Genomic DNA, 20344 nt, shown 5'->3' on the forward strand with positions numbered 1-20344 from the left:
CGTAAGCGTAAATTATTGGAAATCCAACTGTTCCGATACCCAAGGACATCACTTCTATCGGATGCGCATATTCTGCAGTAAAACCGAAGGGTGCAGCATATTTGTGGTGTTGTTTATGGATGTTTTTGTAGAACCAGCCGTAATGAAAAAGCCTATGGGCAACATAGTGCCAAAAATCTTCACAAATAAAAAAAAATAAAATTTGGATCATCATAGTTTTCAATGCTGGAAATGGCACATCGACAGATATTTTAAGCGACGAGCATAAAGGATGGAAAAGCCAAATTGGTAATGCCTCCACCAAGAAGTGAGATTTTAAGACAGCTTTGAAACATTCCCATTGTTCTTTTGCAGAAGGAATTTTGTCTGGCTGAATTTTCCACCGGTTGAAAAATGGAATCATGTCTATAATCATCCAAGGGACGCATCGACCAAAATATGCAAGCTCGTGAATCACGAAAAAAAGTAACCCTGTTGCCAAAAGATCATTGTTCATATAAATATACCAACTAGCCCACAACCGCTCAAGGGTGTTAAGAGTTTTGAAACCCTCATTGATTGGTATGACACTTTCGCGCAGAATTGTCTCGTAGATCAGAGAAAATGACGTGCTGTTTTCAAAGTGCCTGGCCAAAATATTCATATTGGGTAAGCTGTGTAGAGTAGTTTGCAGCGTGGGTAAGCAAACCCTTTTAAATATTGTCCGAGCTGTCGTATACTCGTTCGGTCGTATGATGACATGACTTTGAAGCTATCCGAACATATGACCTGATCATATGCATCACCTGTATCTCGCGATATTTATACGAATGCAATGCGTTGTCACTATTGTTTACCTTCACGATCTATACATTTGTGCTTGTGATACGAAGGATAACTGTTCATGGTTAAAGCCCCATCAAAATTACTCCCGATGGTTCGTATTTTCTATTTAAAATTTTTGCAAATGTGCTACGTCTAGAAACAACGGCAAGGTCTCAATTATTGTACTATACATTATCAAACCCTTTGAGAAGGAAGGATGTCCGCTATCAAAGAATCAGTAACGTAATTCAGACCTGTAGTTTGAGACGATTTGTGGTTTTCAATGTATGAGAAAAACTGGTCAAAGAGAAATGATGTGTCAAGTGGTCCTCCCTTCGCTTCAGGATGAAACTGTGTGGAGAAGATAGGCCTCACTTTGTGGCGCATACCTTCATTTGACAAGTCATTCAAGTTGAGGAAATACGGCTCCCAATCACTAGACAAAGTTGAAGCATCGACAGCATAACCATGATTCTGAGATGTGATATGGCACTTTTTAGTCACGAGGTCTAACGCAGGAATATTGTGCGCTCTGTTTCCGTACTTCAATTTAACCGTCCGAGCGCCGCTTGCAAGCGCAAGTAGCTGATGGCCTAAACAAATTCCGAATATTGGCAATTCAGGATTATTCGATATTGTCTGCTTCAAATTGTAAACGGTTTGGGAACAATGAGTTGGGTCTCCGGGACCATTAGAGATAAACAACCCGTCGAACTTTTTTGAAATAGTGTGAATAGGATAATCGTATGGAAATACAGTCAAAGAAGCGCCTCTTTCGACGAGGCAACGAAGAATGTTTTCCTTAGCTCCACAATCGATCACTGCTATGTGATATCCTTTGCTAAACTGTTCAGGGCAACGAACATGGAAAGGTGCCTTGGTAGTGACTTGGCGGACTAAATTGACAGATCCAGGATCTTCGAATGCCTCATCCTCATCTGCATCATACTCCTCTCCAATACTAATTTTAGCCAAAGATGAGCCCTTGCTTCTCAAATAGCTGACGAGCTGGCGAGTATCAACTCCACTTATAGCCGCTACTCCGGATCTCTGACACCATTGTTGAAGCGACTCTACGGCCGTCCAGTGTGAATATTCAAGCGCCACATCTGCCACAACTATGCCAATGCACTGCACCTGAGGAGATTCAAGGTGTTTCAACAAGTTAAATTGGTCTTTGGCAACTGACGACGGAACACCGTAATTTCCCACCAAAGGTTGAGTGAAGCACAAAATCTGACCCTTGTACGAAGGATCTGTCATCGATTCAGGATACCCAACAAGGGAAGTAGTAAAAACTGCTTCTCCACTTACGTTCTTGTTGGCTCCAAAAGAAAATCCGTTGAAGACAGGGCCATTTCTTATTGTGAGCGTTGCTCGATCTAACTGATTCTCAGATGGGCTCGATGGCAGCAGAGTGGCAAGAAATCTGAAGCGAGGTGAGTTGAGCCTGAAATTTTTGGGGCATTGCCAAATCAGACGCATCATTGTGACTTATGATTGATGAAGAATGTGGTGGGCAGAAGGGAAAAAAAAAATTGATGAGTCAAGATAACCCACCGCGGCAAGTTCGCGATTGCCCAATTAGGATATTCATGTAGGAAATCACGTGTCTCTTGACTAGCCATTGAAACTTGTGGAGTGTTTGTGTGCAGTTCACACTGGCAACTGTCTTAACCCACTAAGACAGGCACTTCAACCTTCATCTCGTTGGTACCATTCTCCGCCCCTTTTAGTTTGACAATAATTTGAAGGGCGTATAACCTACCAACTAGACAATTTTGGAAGCTTGGGACAAGAGTGTAATTGTGCTTGTTAGATATTTTGAGAGGTAATGTCAACTCAGTTCTCCATTCTAGCCTCTTATTATGCGTCTCGGTTGCTGTCCACTCATATTGCAATGAATCCAGGCTGGATGAGAAATTAATTGGCTCAAAAAAGTTTTGAATGGTATCTTTTTTGACTCCTAACTTACTCATTCCTTTCAAGTATGAGAAGGTTCGCTGCGATAAAAGTGTCCCTTTATCCCGCAAATTTGTTATTTGTAGGTTTATGCGATCCTTGAGTATCAGCAAATTTTCATGAGTGTCGATAAATGTGAAATTTCGATCTCGCAGAGAGCTAGCCGGATTTGAGTAAAATAAGTCGTGCTCCAATGACAACGGAAGTGGATACTCGGTTCGATATGTCCATGCGACGATGTTAAAGTCAATATGACTAATTCCTGGTGGCTTTTCAACAGTCTCGTTGTTAAGGAATGTAATCTTCGTCAGAACACTGTTCATCAAGAAAGCATCGTCTCGATTGTATAGCTCTTCCATATTGCTGCTGACAGGTGCAAGAGCGTTTTTATCACCTTGAATAGAAAGCGATTGCAATTGAGAACAAGGGTTGCCTTGGTTATATTTCTGAAGTAGGCGTGGAGAGACGTAGGGGATTAGTTTATCCGGTATCTGGACTGCCATTCTCAGCTCTCCAACCGCTGAAGAAACTGGAAGGAGTCGCTTTCGTTTCTTCGCAAATATAGTGGTGGCATGTGACTCAACCTCCCTCTCTTGTACCAATTGGCTCGACAAATTGGAGAATTGATCCTTGGAAGTCTCAATGCTTCGAGATGGGGACCCTTCCCATATCCTTTTTTGGTCCTTTGAAGATTCTTCCAAGGCAGTCGTCTCAGATTTGATTTCATCTTCAATCAACTTGTTCATTTGATGAATCGTATTCCAAGTGGAAGATGAAGTCAATTGATTAAAGAACATTCCATCTATTCCAATTTTTTCGAATGTTTCCTCCTTGAAATCCCGGTAGGCCCTGCTATATGCTTCCACTTGAGCTTTAACATCTGGAACGAAACGTAAAAAAAACTGGGATTTCTTGGACACGACATAGCGTGATTCGTCACCATTCAGTAGTTTTTCCAGCTTTTCCAAATTTTCTTTATCAATAAACTTGGCCTCAATTGCATAGCTCACACTTAAGTTATCAAATGAGAAGTCCCGAACTTTTATAGGGGACCCTCTGACACTTGATGTCCCATAACCAAGTGCTTTATTAACCTCCAAAGACTGCCCGTTAAGAAATCTTTCATCTGTCCCAAATGAGGGAGGAGGCATGGTATGTCGCATGACATCGTGAGGGCATGCATTGTCGAGAAGCATCTCGGGAAACTTGAAGGTTATGAACTTCTTATACTTCTCTCCAGCCTTAAGAACCCTATCATCCGGAAGTCCAAGAATGCAACCATCATAGTGATCTCGACTGTTTGCGTCATACTGAATTCCAGCAGAGCTTGGAATAACGCCGTAATTGTAACTAGCATTCAAGTCGTACATCTTGAGGAATTTTTTTAGCATGAACTTCGAGGGAGGTTTGCCCGCATCATTTTCTCTTGAATCTTGCGGAAGAGCCTTAACAGTTCCTTCAAGACTAACGACGAATAGACCAAAGTCGATGTCTTCGTGTGAAGTGTTGTTGATGATGACGTAGCCATTGACTATGTCACCACAAGAGTACTCTTTGAGTTTATTCTCCAACTCATTTGGCTCGTTGGGCCTTGGTACATTTTTCGTAACAAAAATTTGGATCGTGAGAGGCGAGTATCGCGCTATAGGGAGTTTGTCGATATTGTCAAGAACCGAAGTCCCATAACTCTCATGAGATAGCTCCCCTCGATTGTGCGGTTCGTCTAGCTGTGATATCTGAGGGTGGTCATGCATATCGTGAGTGTTCTGTTCTACCCCATCATTATCTTCGTCGGCTGTAAATCGATACCCGGCTTCCATTTGGTGATCATCGAGATCTATAATTCTCAGGGGAGCTCGAGGCATCTGATCAGATCTCAAATTTCCATCTGTACGTACTGAGCTCCTTTGATAGTCGCCATAAAGGGGAGGGTTACCTAAGGAGTTCTCATCAAACTCAAAATCATTCCTTTTGAGTATCGATTGATACAACTGAAAGGATGGGAGTAAATCGAAGTACTCAGTTTCTGTCCCGGAAGCCGATATCTCCAATGGCGTTGCCGACAGCAATCTATTAATATGAGCTTGGATATTCTTGCTTGGTCTATAAGGTATGTTTCGACATTCAGATTTATCGGATGAGCACAACCTTGTAGATGTGCTATGATCTTGTTTGCTGTCAATCAGAGAGCTGAGATTTTGCCGGAGCTCCTCATATGATGGCGGATTTGAGGACGGCTCGGGGCTTCTTTCTTTCTTCCTCATGGCATTATATGTGCGGAAACTCTGGGGGTATCAATTCGCGAGAACCATGATGCGAAGTTTGAATTGTCTCGGCAAACTTGATTCCAAATTCGAGTATGATGATCCTTCGAATGATCATTGACTTGCTTAAGTTTCTTCAGATCCATTTCTACAATCCGCTAGAACATTGTTTCTTACATGATCCGAAGTTCTTGACATAATTAGGGACAGACTCGCTTCGCTACTACTGCTGGTAATTTTGAGGAATTTATTAGAGATCTTTAATCTGGAAATTAGTAATGCATACCCTCGTGTAGCCGCTTCAGACTGACATGCAAATCGAAAAATTTTTAAAATCAGTAAATCATTGTATATGATTCATCAATCGGCGGTATAATCACAAAAACATACCTGTTGTTAGTAAAAATATTCTTCAAGGCATAATAATCCGAGGATATTTCAGGAACCACGGCCGGTCAAGGCCTTTTGATCATCAATGCGAATGATTACAAGTCACACGCGCAGTAGACCGTCGTGAAAAGTGGTAAATCATCATTATCTCTGGTCGGGAAGACATACCTAGAAGTGTGGAATTCTTTGACAACCTAGCTTCCGTATTCTATGTTGAACACTATCAGACTTAGGTTAAAGTTCATCAGTCGTCAGACATATGCTTGTCTTTGATAATTTCATCTTGTAGCTTCATCACAGAACACGAAAGCTAAGTGCCAAAAAATTTGATGCACATAACTGAATTCGATCAACTAAAATGTTAGAATTATCAAAATAGGAAGCATCAGGAATGCATGAATGGTATAATTTTGGTTGTCAACATCGAGCAACTCGAATCTGACTCGTCATCTTGTAGTTCATCACGTCTACTGTTGGAAATACATACTAGTGAAACACCATCCTTTGGTTAGTATCATTGCCATAAAGAGACAACATCAGTATTACGGGTTTCTGACGCCCGATCTAAGCCTGTCACTCATGATTATTCAGTGCCCAGTGCATTGATTCCTCCTTTCAGTGTACGAAACGACATACCTTAGGGTTAGTAAAATATTTCCCAATAATCCACCTTGCCTTCAGACTCTTGCAAAACTTTTCAAACTCATATGGTTTCGGTTGGTAATTCCAGCTTAGTTTTGTTGTCTCATCATGAAGCGAGATACCTATCTTGATTAGGTTGAGATTTAAATACATACGCTTCAAAGCCTTAGGGTTAGTTAAATTTGAGGGGATGCGAAAACTCAGAGTATCAATGTGATCATTCCAAATTGGTCACAAACTCTAGTTTGTTTGTTAAGTGAAATCATCTTAGTCTTCTGACCTCACATACAATCACAAAATAAAGGTGGTACGCACGAAAAAATTTCTTACAATAAATTTTTGTTTTTATGCGATGTGTGCTCTGTATATTATGTGCGGGTAATACCTTTGCAATTCTGGTGCAACCTAGTTCTTCGCATTTTTAGGGCCCAACGGTTTCTTGATTTCCCTCAGATTTTCGTCATCTTGAAGTTCTAAAAACTTTCGTTTGACTCCAGTATTTTCTTCCAACCCAGAACTTTCAATAAATGACTTAAATTCTTCTTCCAATTGGTGATTACGTTTCAATTGATCAAGGTATGTCTCGGCTGAGCCGCAATTTGGACAGTGAAAATCGGATTCTATCAACGCTTCCTCAAGCTCCAACTGATTATAATTGTAATTCTTTAGTCTTTTCAAGGTTTGGCTTGTTTGGCAACAAGGCGTCATGAATATAGGTGGCACAAGCACGCTTGGTTCCTGCTTCAATGGATTCAAAAACTCGGTTCTTCCTTTAGACACAATCACATCGACCAACTCTTTCTCAAACTGTTTTAGTGCCTTGTTATTCGCACTCTGTTGTTTTTCTTGGTACAGGGACCATGTTTTTGAATCAGCGAAGGTCATTACATAATCACCATCCTCCGTCACTTGGTATGTATTGCCTTCCTCGTCGACCAAATCACCATTTTCATTAGTGTGCATTTTGTTCTCAGTGCTTTCTGGATTTGCTAGCCTATATTCAACAGCTTCTTTTGAAATTGTCTTCATATAGCTTTTGGGAATACCTGTAGTACGTTTGATCTTTTTACCTTCAAATGTAGGATCCGTATTGGTGGGACAATTTTTTATCCAATGATCCTTACCTCCGCATCGGTAACACACGTAACCTGGCGGAGGAAGATCCTCGATTCCAGGTTTCCCGTGGACAACCTTATGTGTAGATAACTCTTCCTGGGTTTTGGCCCAAGCATCATCTTGACGCTCCAACATCAATCGAATTTTCTCCTCCTCTGACAAGCTTTCGTCGATAACTATGTTTGATTTTGGCCGTGATGCTGCAAATGTTACAGGTGCAGCTTTCAGCTTCACAATACGTGGTTTGCCAGTAACATATCTAGCAGCGCTCTGAAAACGCCCACTTTGGGTATATAATGGCGATCGCTTAGCCAAAACAAAAGTCGAGCGAGGTATGACGTCCTGATCGTTCTCGTATTCCAACTCGGGCTGTTCCAGGTGATATAGCCTTAGTGAAAAATCTTGTCCCTGACCGAGTTGATTTTGAATGATTATTTCATGCTTCAAATCGAATACATTTATACTTGTTCCGTCGAAATGTATGGTAGACTGGCTTTTTTGATGAAAGAATTTATAGAAAACTGATGAAGACATGCTATCGTAAGCTTCTGACCTGAAGCACATTTTGTATTTTTCCCTATGTGCCGGACAATATCCCCCGGCGTCCAAGCAAGTCCTATTTAGAGGTTCAACTCCATGAACTACTAAATCTTCCTACCAATATTGAGTGATATGAAGTTTTCGACTACAATGTTCTCTCAATAAAGGCTATCCCATATACATTTGTCCGTAGAGATTCTTCCGTCGAGGGAACTTGTGGTGTCATCGGACATCAAGATTTAACCCATGTATTAAAATTAGTAAAAAACTTTTCTTTTAAACCAGTCCCTTACTAAAAAAATAAATCACCAATTATCTGAGACGGCCGAATAAAACCAGTGTTTGATGCCGTCGTAATGTTACTGCCTGTACAAACAAATAGCGACAGGTTGAATGAGCGTAGAGAAAAACATCTTGATCAATCGTCAACCATGGGATACACCCATATTGATGGGCTAACGTCCATTTATCCAACAAAAAAGGTTAGGCTCCCACTTCAATACGATGTATCTGAATCGATAAAAGCTCGTTCTTGTGAGGACACGTTCTTAATTGGCAGCACTGTTGAACATACTGGTAAAGTCGAGAGTTTTATTACCTCCGTTCATTTTAGACTTCATTCAAATCGAAAGAGGCTCATCTTCTTTCCTCTCGTCCAGCAAACTACCAATTTTCATTTCCATGTCCAGCAAATCGAGGTTGAACTACCAAAGAGGGTTTTTAGTGATATGACTCTTCATGTACACGAGCGATTTGAAGGTGATGAGAAGGATCCTTTCGTTGGTATCGATTTGATCGATGAACAATACCTTTTTATCTCCGTGAAGATTAGGCTCTCTGACTTCATAATTGAAGAGGATCGAAGTTGCTTATCATTGGACAACTTTGACGATTGGGTACATATCTCGGTGCCCTACTCATTCGAGCTAAGAGCAGAACCTTTTAAAGTTCAAGCATTGACAGAAAATGATGTGATTGTTTCATTAGAGGATGGTGCTCTTCTACATTTTAAGAGACCGTCTTTCCTACAAAATTTCGAAATTTTCAATTTTACTCGCCCTAATGCGAATCGAAGAGCTTTGATGGGCGATCTTTTTAGGAAGAAAGAAAAGTTCACTGGACTTTTGGGTGCTGATGCGGTATCAAACATTGCAACGGTCGATCGTCTGCGCTTCTTGACTCTCTCCTCCGATAAGGCACTAACCTTATACGACTGCCAACTCCATTCATCCATTGATCAGAACAAGATGTTTGAGACCTCAATACTTTCTAACGAAGTTACTCAGCTACCAAAAAAATGCCTTAAAGTTCTAAATACTGGAGCAACGTGGCTTCTGTTTATGCTTGACCCAACACTTTCGAAAAGGGATGGCTGTCCATCTGTAACAATTCATGCATTTGAACTCAAGAATGCGTCTAAAATCATAACAGAAGAGAAATTCTCCTTCGATGTTGAGATACCGTCATACTCCAGTAATCAGCTGCATAGTAACGAGGTATTTCATATCCATGATTATTCGGTCCTTCAATCAGGAGAATACATCAAGCATCAGATTCTTTGGAGGTATAACAACTTGAACATGTATACCACTTACTTACAAGATGTGTCTACGGGAAACGTGTTGGCCAATCCTACCCATAATGCGGATACGGATGTCGACACCACATTATCCAAATTTGAAACTCATGACATGAGCAAGATTCGTGAAATGATCTGGAACTCTGGAAGGTATGACGCAAACCTTCTTACCAAGGCAAACGAAGTTCTCTTCAAAAGCTTGGGTGTTGAATTTTCGCCAACTTGTGACACAGTTTCTAAAAGCAATCTTGATAACATGGTTGACTCTATCAGCTCCTCCACAGGTGTCACATTGTCATCCATATGGTACAAATTATATTTGATTTGTGAAGAGTTCAGAAGGAGTGGTCAGAAACCATTGTGCTTACATCAGACGAAAGTGTCAACTTTTATCATTGAGGCCAACGGAGTGGGCGTGCTCAGAGAGCTGCATTTTTTCGAGGATTTCTCAGGTCATCCAGCTAGTACAGCATTGAAGGGCATACTCAAAATTGTCAGAGCTAGAATATCATCATCGGCTTTGAATCAACTTCAATTGTTTTTTGAGACTGCTTCGGAGTTTACCGAACGACAGATTGGCGAAAAAGCGCAAGATTTACTAGAGGGACGGTTCAAAGAGCATGAATTAGGGATGCTTTTTGAGAATCTCAATGAGGAAACATTTGAGTTAATCGAAAAATTGGTTTCGAAACCGTCTAAAAGTGATATTGAAGGCTGCTTCAATTCCGATGTGAAGCTCGATGATTTTACTCGGATGTATGCCATCAAGACCTTTTTAAGCATCATCAACGCACATCGTGAGATACTATTAGAGATTGGGAGTATCTTTCTCCTTTGTGAAGCTAATCTGAAAGTGATCAGTTCATTGAACGCCATTCGTCGCGCAATGTTTCTCTATAAGTTTCTCGAGTTTTCGTTTGGGATAAGCTTTAAGCAGTCTGATAAAAAGCAAGTTCAGACAGACTCTATTGGAAGAAGTGGTCTAGCTCTTTTCTGGGATTGCTTCAGAGAAGAAAAGCTGGTGTTTCATCACATAAGCGAGTATCTGTTGAACGATGCTTTCGACGCTGTACGATATGTTCTTGTCTCGAACAGTTTTGAGCATTTGATCATAACATTGATTATTCGACTTATCAATTGCGGTGAATGGGATTTGGCAAAAACCAAGTTTGTTGCGTTCTTAGACACTGATAATGTTGTACAGAAGTTTGTCTACGGTCTTGTGTGCCTTTTTACTGATGATTTGGTCACATTTCATGACATCGTTGGGGACTTCGAGAATTTTAGATTGTTCTGCGAGTCTAAAACCTTTGTCAAGGCTCGCCCATTGCTACAAGAGCTGTCCTTCTTGAAATGTGTGCTTCTCGACGAGGCTTTCGATTCCGAAATAAAGGTGAATCAAGCAGCGCTTTACAATCACAAACTCTCTGAGATGTGCGAGAATTATTCGGTGGCGCTTAGCAACTCATATGAGAAGCGCCAAGAGATTATTCGTCTTGGAGTCCGATTTGAAGAGAAGGCTGTGAATCTACTTGATGATTCTCCTCAATTTGATTATCTTCGTCTCGATTTCCAAAAGAAGCTTTTTTATTTGTCCATCCAGATGCATGAGTTTAAGGGTGCTATCAGAGCTCTTGAGTCGTTACTGCAACGAATGTCTGCTTTTGAACAAAGGTGTACCGTCCTCGCTTTACTTAGAGCATTGATAGATAATGATAAGCAGGATCTTTTGTTCGAAGCTCTGTGCGGTCTGTTTTGCGAAAGTCATCGTTCGGTTGTGGATAAATTACTATTGGAGGAGGCGAACGAAGACCTTGTGCTTTGGAGGGCGCTCAAATCCTATGAGCTTCTATATTCATGGCGCCTTGGTGTATTGACGCGAACGGATTCGACCGCTTGTGGCGATAAGCGCGGTGCAAGTGAGGCTCTCTATATATTCATCACAAGATTTCGAATGGAGAAGGATGTGCTTAAAGATGCCTCAAGAGCCAATGACGATTACAGAAAGTTCAAATTGAAGGTTCTCGAGCTTTACATGATAATCATCAATTGTCTCCAATCATTTGACGACTCAAGCGAAATGTGGATCAAAAAAAACAACGGCTTCCAGTTCGAGATCATGAGAATTGAGGCATTGCTTTTAGAGCATTCCGACTGGTTGCGAGAACTTGAAAATGACATACCTCTTGATTGCTAATAAAGGCTTAGCCAATATTACTACCCATATTGCCGCTGCCCTTGGGGTGGTCGTCCTTCCAGTCGTCCCAGTAACGTGCTTCAAGTTCATCGTCGCTATCTTCAGATGACAGCTCAGACCTCCTTGTGTCGTCGGTTGAAAGAAGTTTTCCATGCAGAAGCTCATAGTCAAGGTATTCATCTACTGTCATGGAAGGCAATGTCTGACCAGTTCCAAACACGGATTTTCTCAATTCTGCCTTGTTCTTCGTAATGACAAAAGGTTGTAGTATCTTCCCTCTAGGACCAATTATGTCGCTTATAGCCTTATTCTTACCGGGGACCACTTCTACTTTAGAGTGAATATCTCGGGAATTGCTTACTTTTGGGTTTGGCTTGTGGTGGTTTTTTAAACCCTCGTAATATTGCGTTTCGAGAAGCAGACTTTCAAGTTGAATCAGAATCAAACTTTCGGAAGAGTGGAGGGCGAAGAGGCAAAGTTCGGTTTTGTAGAGCATTCGTAAGTCTTCTTCGGATTGTAATTCCGAATCTAGGCCCTCTATCTTCTCCGACTGAACTTCAATTTGAGATTCCAACTGCTTCCTACGTCTGAATCTCTTGATTTTGGCTTGTCTTTGCTCATGCGGGTTAGCCGTTGATTCTTGATTTTTTGGGAGCATTTCTCGAATATCTGAAATATCATCTTCCGAAAGAATTGAACCGAGATATTCCAAGGTTTCTAAGTAACTTTGGTATCCCTTTTTCGCAAATGAGAGATGAGCAAGTTTCCTTTGTCTTCCCTGATTGTCATTTCCGTTCAAAAGCGAGCAGTGCCCATTCAACTCCATTTCAACACAAGCTATGAAGTATTCGAGGGCTAAGTACGGGATATACGCAGTGCTTATTTCTTCGAAAGACTCACTTTTGTCAAATAAGTCTAGATGGTTCACCATCCGTTTGATTAGAAGGAATTCAGCTTTGAGCTCATTCAAAGCTTCAAGTATAGCATTGTTCTCGTTGGGAATATTCTGCTGATTTTCTAAAGTTTTTAAGTTTTTGGCCGCTGCTTTAAATCTCTCCTTGACAGAAAGATCGGAACTCATTTCTCTTTCCTATAAAACGCCACAATGTTGAATTCATCAAGTGCGTTACTGCACAGGAGAGGCGTGTCGACTACAGTGTTGGATTATTCTAGTTTACTTCCTTGCAAACAGCTAAAATTCTACGAAGGTATATTATTTAAACAAACTGGAGGTAGATACTTGCATATTCCTGATGTAGTGACAAATGAATTAGTAAGGATATTTCGAAATCCTGAAGGTCGCATCCGTACACCAAGGTTTCATTGCGCAAAGCATAAGCGATGTGAACTCTTGACAGTACGATTTGATGAGTGCTCCAGCATACTACGAGCTTTACAGAAAAAGCACTATCGGAAATGCTCTTGTTGATGCTCTAGACACCTTGATCAGTGATGGTAAGATTGAGCCTCAGCTCGCACTTGGAATATTAAACAACTTTGATCGAGTTATATCCGAAAATCTAAAAGCTGAGAAGGGGTTCTGCAAATCAAAACTAACCTTTAAAGGCGACTTGCACACGTATCGGTTTTGTGATGATGTCTGGACATTCATTATAAAAAACGTGCAAATCAAAATGACTGACATATCAAATAATGATGGCAATGATAGCGACATTTCTGTTGACAAATTCAAAATAGTGGCCTGCAACTCACGGAAAGCGGGCGAACCATGAGAGTCACACTTTGTCACTTTATTTAGTTTCATATCTATGTTGTACGATGTCACAATAAATGTCAATAAAACTCTCGCCTGAAGGCTTTCCATAGTAGTTAATGCCTCCCTTTTCACCTTCACCACGTTCACTCCATGGCGGTATTTAAGTTCACGAGAACGCTTTATTGGAAACAAAAGACTTCTTTCAATATGAACAATATCGCAGAAAATGTGTCTAAGCTTACGATATCTACCAGAATTTCACGTAGGCGATATATACAAATTTGGCCCTGCGTGCGAGGAGCAAGGCTATGTCATGAGGACCTCTACTACGCTCTGCCAGATGGCTTATACAAGAAAAAATAACAAATACAATCCATAACAACATTTGAGAACTATAAAGTTGACAATAAAGTCATTTTGCGAAGCAAGAACAAATACAGTATGATACATAATCAAGTTGAAGAAGAGGTGGTCGTCTATTGCCTCTTGGCGTATTCGGCCTTCTCCTTCTCATATCTCTTCTTGTCAGCAGCAGCCTTGCTCTCGTATGGCTCCTTATCAGTTGGCGTCATTGCCTTCCACTTGTCACCAAGCATCTTGCCGACCTGACCAAAGGTGATACCAGGGTTTTCAGCCCTCACAATGTCTCTATTTTCATTTGCGAAAAACATGTAAGCAGACAATGATCTCTTTGGAGCATTTGGATCCTTCTTCTTTCTCGATGACTTCTTCTTCTCGGTAGACACTGTCAGTTAGTATATATTAGCAATGGAAATACTGCACAATGCATTCACATTTCCACGGGGCCACCAAACAATCTCTGGTTTTCAAAAATTGGAGAAATTGAAGTCGGGATGGTGAGTGTGTTTGGCTAGAAAGTCGACTTCAAACAACTCCATCTCGAATAAACAAATCTTAACTATTTCCACTCGTATTCTACTTCGGTGTGACGAGCAACATCATTTACTCCACCGAAGCATCCGGTTAATCATCAACCAAATAAAATTATATTCAATAATTGATTGGTAAGGATTGTGTTGTCACCTAATTTGAATTTTATAGTAGGAATCGCATTGCGCGCAAGTGCTAAGAAAGATACATACTTTTTGACTATGCGTAGTTAGTATGAGAAGAAATTAAGTAGGACTTTTTTTGTGTGGGAGCAATAGTACCCCCTATATATGAGGCCGCCCTCAAGGCGCGGAGAGAGTGATAGAAATTGCGCAGTGGTTGCGTATATTTGAGTCTCAAGCTGTCCTCACCAGCACTGCCTTTACTCCGATCTAAAAATTGGTTTATGTCTCTTTTCTGTTTATATGTTCATTTCAGACATCTACGCCTACCTAATTGAATTCTCCTGGTAAGTTTAGGGCAACTCCATTCTATAATTTGTGGCGGAGGAGCGCGATTTTGTGTTATAGCTCTCTTGCTCTTAGAAGGCCTGTTGTGCATGTTATATCAAAACACCCGCTTTCGGTAGTGTTCGTCTGGAACCTACTAGTGTAAACAGTCGACCTACTGTAGATATCAGAGCAGAAATGCTTAACCTCATTCGCTACAAACTTGTATGACTCCTTACAACTAATTTTCAATGATATGTCGAAAACACAACTCGTATACATTCCTTTGAATTGTTCTTGAGCCCTTGGATCAATACCAACCTCGGTATTGGTTGTTTTCCTGGAAGTTACCGTACTGGTGATACTGTTGGAAGTTTGCGTATTGGGGCATTTGTTGTGGGAATGTTGGAACAGCATTTGGGACAGGGCCACCTTGTGCCTGACTCCCCTGTTGCCTGTTCTGACCCTGCTGAGTGGGGGGCTGCTGCTGCTGCTGTTGTTGTTGCTGCTGCTGCTGCTGTTGTGGCTGTTGTTGTGGCTGTTGCACCTGAGGATGTTGTTGTTGGTCACCCTCACCAACTTGCACAACACTCTGAGGGAATGGTTGCGACGATGGATACAAAGGAATTCCTGCTCTAGAGCCATATTGTGTTGGAGTTCCGTAGTACTGACCGTAACTTTGATTTGCTGCTTGAGCAGCATGTGCGTCTTGATGTTGTGGCGCATCACCTTCAGCTCCACTTGAGTGGTGACCGGCAGAGGATGCATCACTTACCTGCTGCTGCATTCCAAATCCACCGGCAGCGTTATTGATACCAGCTCCATTCCCGTAATAAGGCGTATTAAAGTAATTGTAATAGTAATTAGGAAATCCGAAGGGAGCCGATCCAGGCACTTGCTGAGTCTGTTGAGAACTATGCAAATGTTGTTGAGCGATATTTGTTCCTGGAACTAGCGGAGACAGGCTAACCTCAGCATTGGCGCTGCCACCTTGAGGGCCACTTTTCACTTGACTCGCGTTTCCAATAGAGTTATGGTAATACGCTGGTGACACTGACCCTAATCCAGCTTGACCGAAGGCCCCGGCATAGTCGTATCCCGGGTAACCAAATTGACCAGGCAAACTGGCAGCACCAGCCAGTTGTGGAAACAGCTGCTGGATTTGTTGGTACTGAGCGTAGTATTCTGGAACTTGTGGAGCTCCCTTGTGGAATTCCTGGCGCATCAGATAACCATCCTGAGGGTGCGCTGTTTTCAGATGAAGTTGTTGGTCATGTTGTTGATCGTTGGAATGTTGAAGTTGCTGGGCGCTCTGAGGTTCTTGTGTCTGCGAGGTGCTGAACTTATCGATATCACCTCCGGAAGTTTGGAAAGTGCCTTCTGAGGTTGGTTGATGAGATATAGCAGGGGCGGATGAAGGGGGTTTGGTGGCACGTTGACGCTCAACCTCCTCTATGGCAGCATTTTTTTCGTTCAATGATAAGGAGCCAAACGAAACACCGACATTACTGACCTCTTGTGGCAATACAACTTCCGATTCTTTGACCGCCGAAGGCGAGATTTGTGTTGCTTGGGAATCATAAGCGATTACGGGCGCAGCTTGCTCGACAACGTCATTCGTGACAAATTGACTTTGAGCCTCATCGTCGGCGATCGGCACATCATTGGCTTGGTCATGCAGTGGTGCTTCAGTGGATTCCACTTTAGGTGTCTTTGACTTAGGCTTGATTGCAGATGCCCAAGAGGTTTGTTGATCAGATACCTGCTTGTTGGTGTCATCTTCTTCCAAATGACTATCGCGAGAAACTTCCTGAACTGGATCCTGGGTTTTCACTTCCTCCTTCTCCTCCTCAGGGCCCTTGGTGAGCTGAGTTACACCTGATTTGGTTTTAGGTCTGGAATCCTTGCTCAATGCAGCGGCCCATGAGCTCGAACTCTTTCTGCCGTCAGCTTTAGCAGGCTCAGTCTTCGAGGCAGAGGTCTTTTGGCCACCCAGATTTGAAGTGCTTGAGTTAACTGGTTGAGCCAGGTGTGTTTCTTTCTTGGATATTTGAGCACCCCTCTTCTCTCTTTTTTTATCAATCTTTGGCTTTTCTTTCTGGTGTTTATTAGGTCTCGAAATCAGTTCATGATGCTGTGGATTATTTGTAGATGGTGCATGGTCATGATGATCATCTTTCTTTCTAGGTTTCACCTCTTTCTTAATAGGCTCCCACTTTGCAACTTTGTTATTGACAATCAAGTCGATCACTATCTCAACATCATTCTTGTGTTCGCTCAATAAGGTTGATAGATCCTCGGCCTCCCAATCAGGGAACATTTCACTTAAGCTCTGTAATTGAGGCGACAACGACAAGCTATTATTTGAGGCGCCATTTACCCTCTTGCCTTTATAGGATCTTCGTTGTGACATTCTTGAGGGATCAATTTCACTTATATGACTTGGATCTAGGCACAGTATTGTATGCTCTTCCCGACCTTCTTTAAACCTTGGCTATGATTATTTTCACAAATGAGGAGCGATGAAAGGTTCAACACGGTCCCGTAAAAAGCACCTGGATGTTTCTATAGATGCCAAGTTGTTGAAATAGATTATCGATTATCTTTTGGTTATTATCGACAATTTATGACGCACCTCTCGCTTTCACTTTTTTTTTTAGGGTGACGGTAGTGAGTTTTTGAGCTTGTCGACTTAGTGGTCTATGCACGACACCACAGCGTTTAGTCATGTGATCTACAGACAAGTCAGACATGAACTCGGCAGATCTGACGACACTGATTTTAGATAATAGCGGATCAATTCATGAGAAAGCATATTACTCAGTTGAAATAAATTGATCCCGATTCGCATACTCGTTTTGTGGTGAATTGAATCAATTCGAAAGAGATGATGCAAGCAACTGCAATACGAAAAAGTGCAACATCTCCAGTGAACCTATTTGTTTACAGAGATTGAATTTCCCTTCAAAATTTCTTCTTATAATCTTCTTGAATTAAAAGCTGGCTATCTAGAATGATTTGGAGGATGAGTATCTTTTCTGAAAACCAAGTGCAACACATTCAGCTCGTCTTGCAATGATTCCGCAAAAAACTGTTTTGCTGATAAATGAGCAATGGAAGTCATGAGCTTTTCAATAATGTTTTTCAACTCATGACCTGTTTGCTTGAAATCAGGATAAGCATTTACCTCCAAAAGCTTGACGGAATGGTCTTCGTCCACCAAAAAGTCAAGCCCGTAGAATTCTAATGCATTTTCCAATGGCTGAAAGTTAATTTTATCAACACTCGTTGCAGCCTTAAAAAGCTCGCCAGTTATGCATTTGACCTGATCGAAAATTTCGTGTTTCTCACTAGAACCCAATTCAGATAATTGCCAAAAAGGAATCACCAATGGGTTCTTTCCTTCTTGGAGACAGGTATTAGTCAAGTGTGAAGTCAAGTCCTCGAGATCTGATACGCCCGTGTAAGTCAGTTCTGCAAAGAGGGTGAGAATTTCTTCATAAACGAAAACACTTATATCACCAACCGCAACAACATAAACCCTCAAATGAAACTTGCGATTATTATAGAATTGAAGAAGAAGTGGATTTTCCTGATACTTTTGAACCACGAAATGGCGAAGTTGAGAAACCATAATACCTTCTTGTTCACCTTCGTCATCTGATTCGTGTACGTCTTCCTCAAACGATTCGAAGATTGCTTGGAGCTCTTCTATGTTTCTGAATAAGCGAATCCCTTGGCCTTTGTCTGCCATACTGGGTTTGAGAATCCATGTTTTTTTTGAAGTCTCCAATTCTTGTCTTAATTCAAACGCCTCATCCAAAGCGTCATCCAAAAATTCTGCATAATCGACTTCAATCAGGTATGCCTCTGGAAGAGCACGTTTGAGAATTGAATCTGGAAATTTTGCGCAATAATGCAACACCGTGTTAGCGAGATAATGTTTCCTTATAAGCGCTTTGCGATATATGAACGACGAGATGAAGTATTGCTTCGGATGAGATTGTAGCAAGTCTATATCAAGCTCTTCATATTCGCCATAATGAAATACTTTCAATTGCGCATCGTCTTTTATATCCTCCAAGATACGCCTCGAGTTGGAAATTTCGAAGCCTCGATTTTTAAAAGCTGAAACCAAAAGGTCATATATGTAACCATTTGATGACGTTGTGATCAAGAATATGTTTCTTGGGACATGGCTGTCCACATTCAGCAGTGAATAGTTCTTTTGAAACACATCCCCGACTAATGGCTCTACCGCTTGAAAAGCAGCCTTGAGAGGTGTCACACTGACACTGTCATTGAGTAAAACTCTGTTGTCCGAATAGTTCGCATCAACTAGACCATCCTTGTAAACCTGCTTGAAATCCGGTGCCCAGCCATATTTTCCATTACCAAGAGGTGCATAAATCAGTTTCCAACAATTGTTTTGAATCGGCGCATACATCACACTGGTGTTATTGGAGTCAAGAGATGGGATCAATGGAATATTGACGCTGTAAAGATCTACTTCGAAGTTTTCGGTGAGGTTTTCATGAAGCTTCTTCGCAATCTTGAGTGAAAGCTTTGCAGCTTCTTTCAACTGATTGTGATCATTCACTTGACTTCGAAATTCGTAAGAGAGGGCAATCGCCTTCGCACCGTGTGTGACTGCCTCCATGGCGGCACCAACTGTTCCGCTTGCAAGAATATAAAGATTCCCTGAATTCTTGCCATAGTTCGGTCCACTGATGACGAGATCTATAGGCTCATCATGTGATGTTAAGTGGTGTAATCCCAAATCGGCACAGGCAGCTGGAGTGCTATTGACGAGATGCCACTCTTGGTGTGTTTGGCGTAAGGATTCATTCCGCTCCGCAAAAGGGCCTTCAAATGAGTTGATCTCCTCGTCGTGGCTCTCCGTACTAGGTAAAGTATAGATGTAGGTAACATCAAGCACGCGACCAGCAAAATGTGCTTTTCCAATCCACGATCTCTGTTGGTTTGGGACTACAATCGTCACTTTCCAGTCCGTTGATTTTTGTACCTCATCTAGGAAGTACTTAATGTAAGGGCTTGTCTTGTCATCTGGTGGCCCATCATCGTTCGTAAGTAAAATATGCATGTACGGTAATTTGGCTTGGTGGTGAAGTTAACCTGTGATCGCATTTCAAGTGAGGTTTTCAAAAATTGCGTGCGTCATCCAAACAGTAAAGAAAAGAGAAATCTGGATCAAGTCTCCAAAATTCCAAATTCTAATTTTTTTTTTATTTCACACAACTGTATAAATAAACATCCTTAAGAGCGATGATAGATTAAAGAATATCAACATAATTTCAAGGCTTCAGGATATTACGTAGCACTGATGCCTGTTCGTCTGGGAAGTCGCATTTTTCGATGAAGTAAATTGATCAGCGAACCCGCCCTGCAAGCCTGATACATCCGAAAACGATTCCAGTTGTCCTAAGCTTTTGAAGATGTCGTTTTTTCTTGGTGATGCAGCGCAGTATACCAACCAAGAAGTCAGTCCCGAGAAGATAAAAATGGCAGAGATTCAATTCTACGCCGTCAGCACAACCTTCAACAGTGTCCTACAAACATGTCGAAGTAAATGTATCATGCCCGAGTACGGTGAAGGTGAGCTTCATACTGGGGAAGCATCTTGCCTAGACCGCTGTGTGGCCAAATATGTTAAAACCAACGTTCAGGTCGGGTCTGCCGTTCAAGCGAACTTGCGACCTGAAACGATGCCCGAGTATAAGGTCTTGGAGGCTAGATTGCACCAGTAAAACCTTGGAGGGACACTTACGAAGA

General features: G+C 41.6%; 7 protein-coding genes across 7 annotated transcripts; 2 read left to right on the forward strand and 5 right to left on the reverse strand.

Annotated features, from left to right (window-relative positions):
• Nucleotides 1-999: 999 nt before the first annotated feature.
• On the reverse strand, nucleotides 1000-4586 carry CPA1 (carbamoyl-phosphate synthase (glutamine-hydrolyzing); the record flags this gene model as incomplete). The annotated part of the gene is made up of 2 exons (XM_024857233.1): nucleotides 1000-2164; nucleotides 2980-4586. 2 exons carry the CDS (start codon nucleotides 4584-4586, stop codon nucleotides 1000-1002), a joined length of 2772 nt encoding a protein of 923 aa, XP_024714369.1.
• Nucleotides 4587-6467: 1881 nt separating this feature from the next.
• C7M61_001836 (cleavage polyadenylation factor subunit) lies at nucleotides 6468-7313 on the reverse strand (the record flags this gene model as incomplete). Its single annotated transcript, XM_024857234.1, has 1 exon — nucleotides 6468-7313. The coding sequence occupies one exon, from the start codon at nucleotides 7311-7313 to the stop codon at nucleotides 6468-6470; it is 846 nt and encodes a 281-aa protein (XP_024714370.1).
• Nucleotides 7314-8446: 1133 nt separating this feature from the next.
• C7M61_001837 (uncharacterized protein) lies at nucleotides 8447-11420 on the forward strand (the record flags this gene model as incomplete). The annotated part of the gene is made up of 2 exons (XM_024857235.1): nucleotides 8447-11379; nucleotides 11408-11420. The coding sequence occupies 2 exons, from the start codon at nucleotides 8447-8449 to the stop codon at nucleotides 11418-11420; spliced, it is 2946 nt and encodes a 981-aa protein (XP_024714371.1).
• An 81-nt stretch (nucleotides 11421-11501) lies between these two features.
• Nucleotides 11502-12575, reverse strand: C7M61_001838 (uncharacterized protein; the record flags this gene model as incomplete). Its single annotated transcript, XM_024857236.1, has 1 exon — nucleotides 11502-12575. The coding sequence occupies one exon, from the start codon at nucleotides 12573-12575 to the stop codon at nucleotides 11502-11504; it is 1074 nt and encodes a 357-aa protein (XP_024714372.1).
• A 1112-nt stretch (nucleotides 12576-13687) lies between these two features.
• Nucleotides 13688-16964, reverse strand: C7M61_001839 (uncharacterized protein; the record flags this gene model as incomplete). The annotated part of the gene is made up of 2 exons (XM_024857237.1): nucleotides 13688-13956; nucleotides 14873-16964. The coding sequence occupies 2 exons, from the start codon at nucleotides 16962-16964 to the stop codon at nucleotides 13688-13690; spliced, it is 2361 nt and encodes a 786-aa protein (XP_024714373.1).
• A 591-nt stretch (nucleotides 16965-17555) lies between these two features.
• C7M61_001840 (putative tubulin tyrosine ligase) lies at nucleotides 17556-19655 on the reverse strand (the record flags this gene model as incomplete). The annotated part of the gene is made up of 1 exon (XM_024857238.1): nucleotides 17556-19655. One exon carries the CDS (start codon nucleotides 19653-19655, stop codon nucleotides 17556-17558), a length of 2100 nt encoding a protein of 699 aa, XP_024714374.1.
• Nucleotides 19656-20007: 352 nt separating this feature from the next.
• On the forward strand, nucleotides 20008-20319 carry TIM12 (Tim12p; the record flags this gene model as incomplete). The annotated part of the gene is made up of 1 exon (XM_024857239.1): nucleotides 20008-20319. The coding sequence occupies one exon, from the start codon at nucleotides 20008-20010 to the stop codon at nucleotides 20317-20319; it is 312 nt and encodes a 103-aa protein (XP_024714375.1).
• Between the last annotated feature and the right edge of the window lie 25 nt (nucleotides 20320-20344).

The sequence above is a fragment of the Candidozyma pseudohaemuli genome (assembly GCF_003013735.1).
Source record: "Candidozyma pseudohaemuli strain B12108 chromosome Unknown scaffold00003, whole genome shotgun sequence".
Lineage (NCBI taxonomy): Eukaryota > Fungi > Ascomycota > Pichiomycetes > Serinales > Metschnikowiaceae > Candidozyma > Candidozyma pseudohaemuli.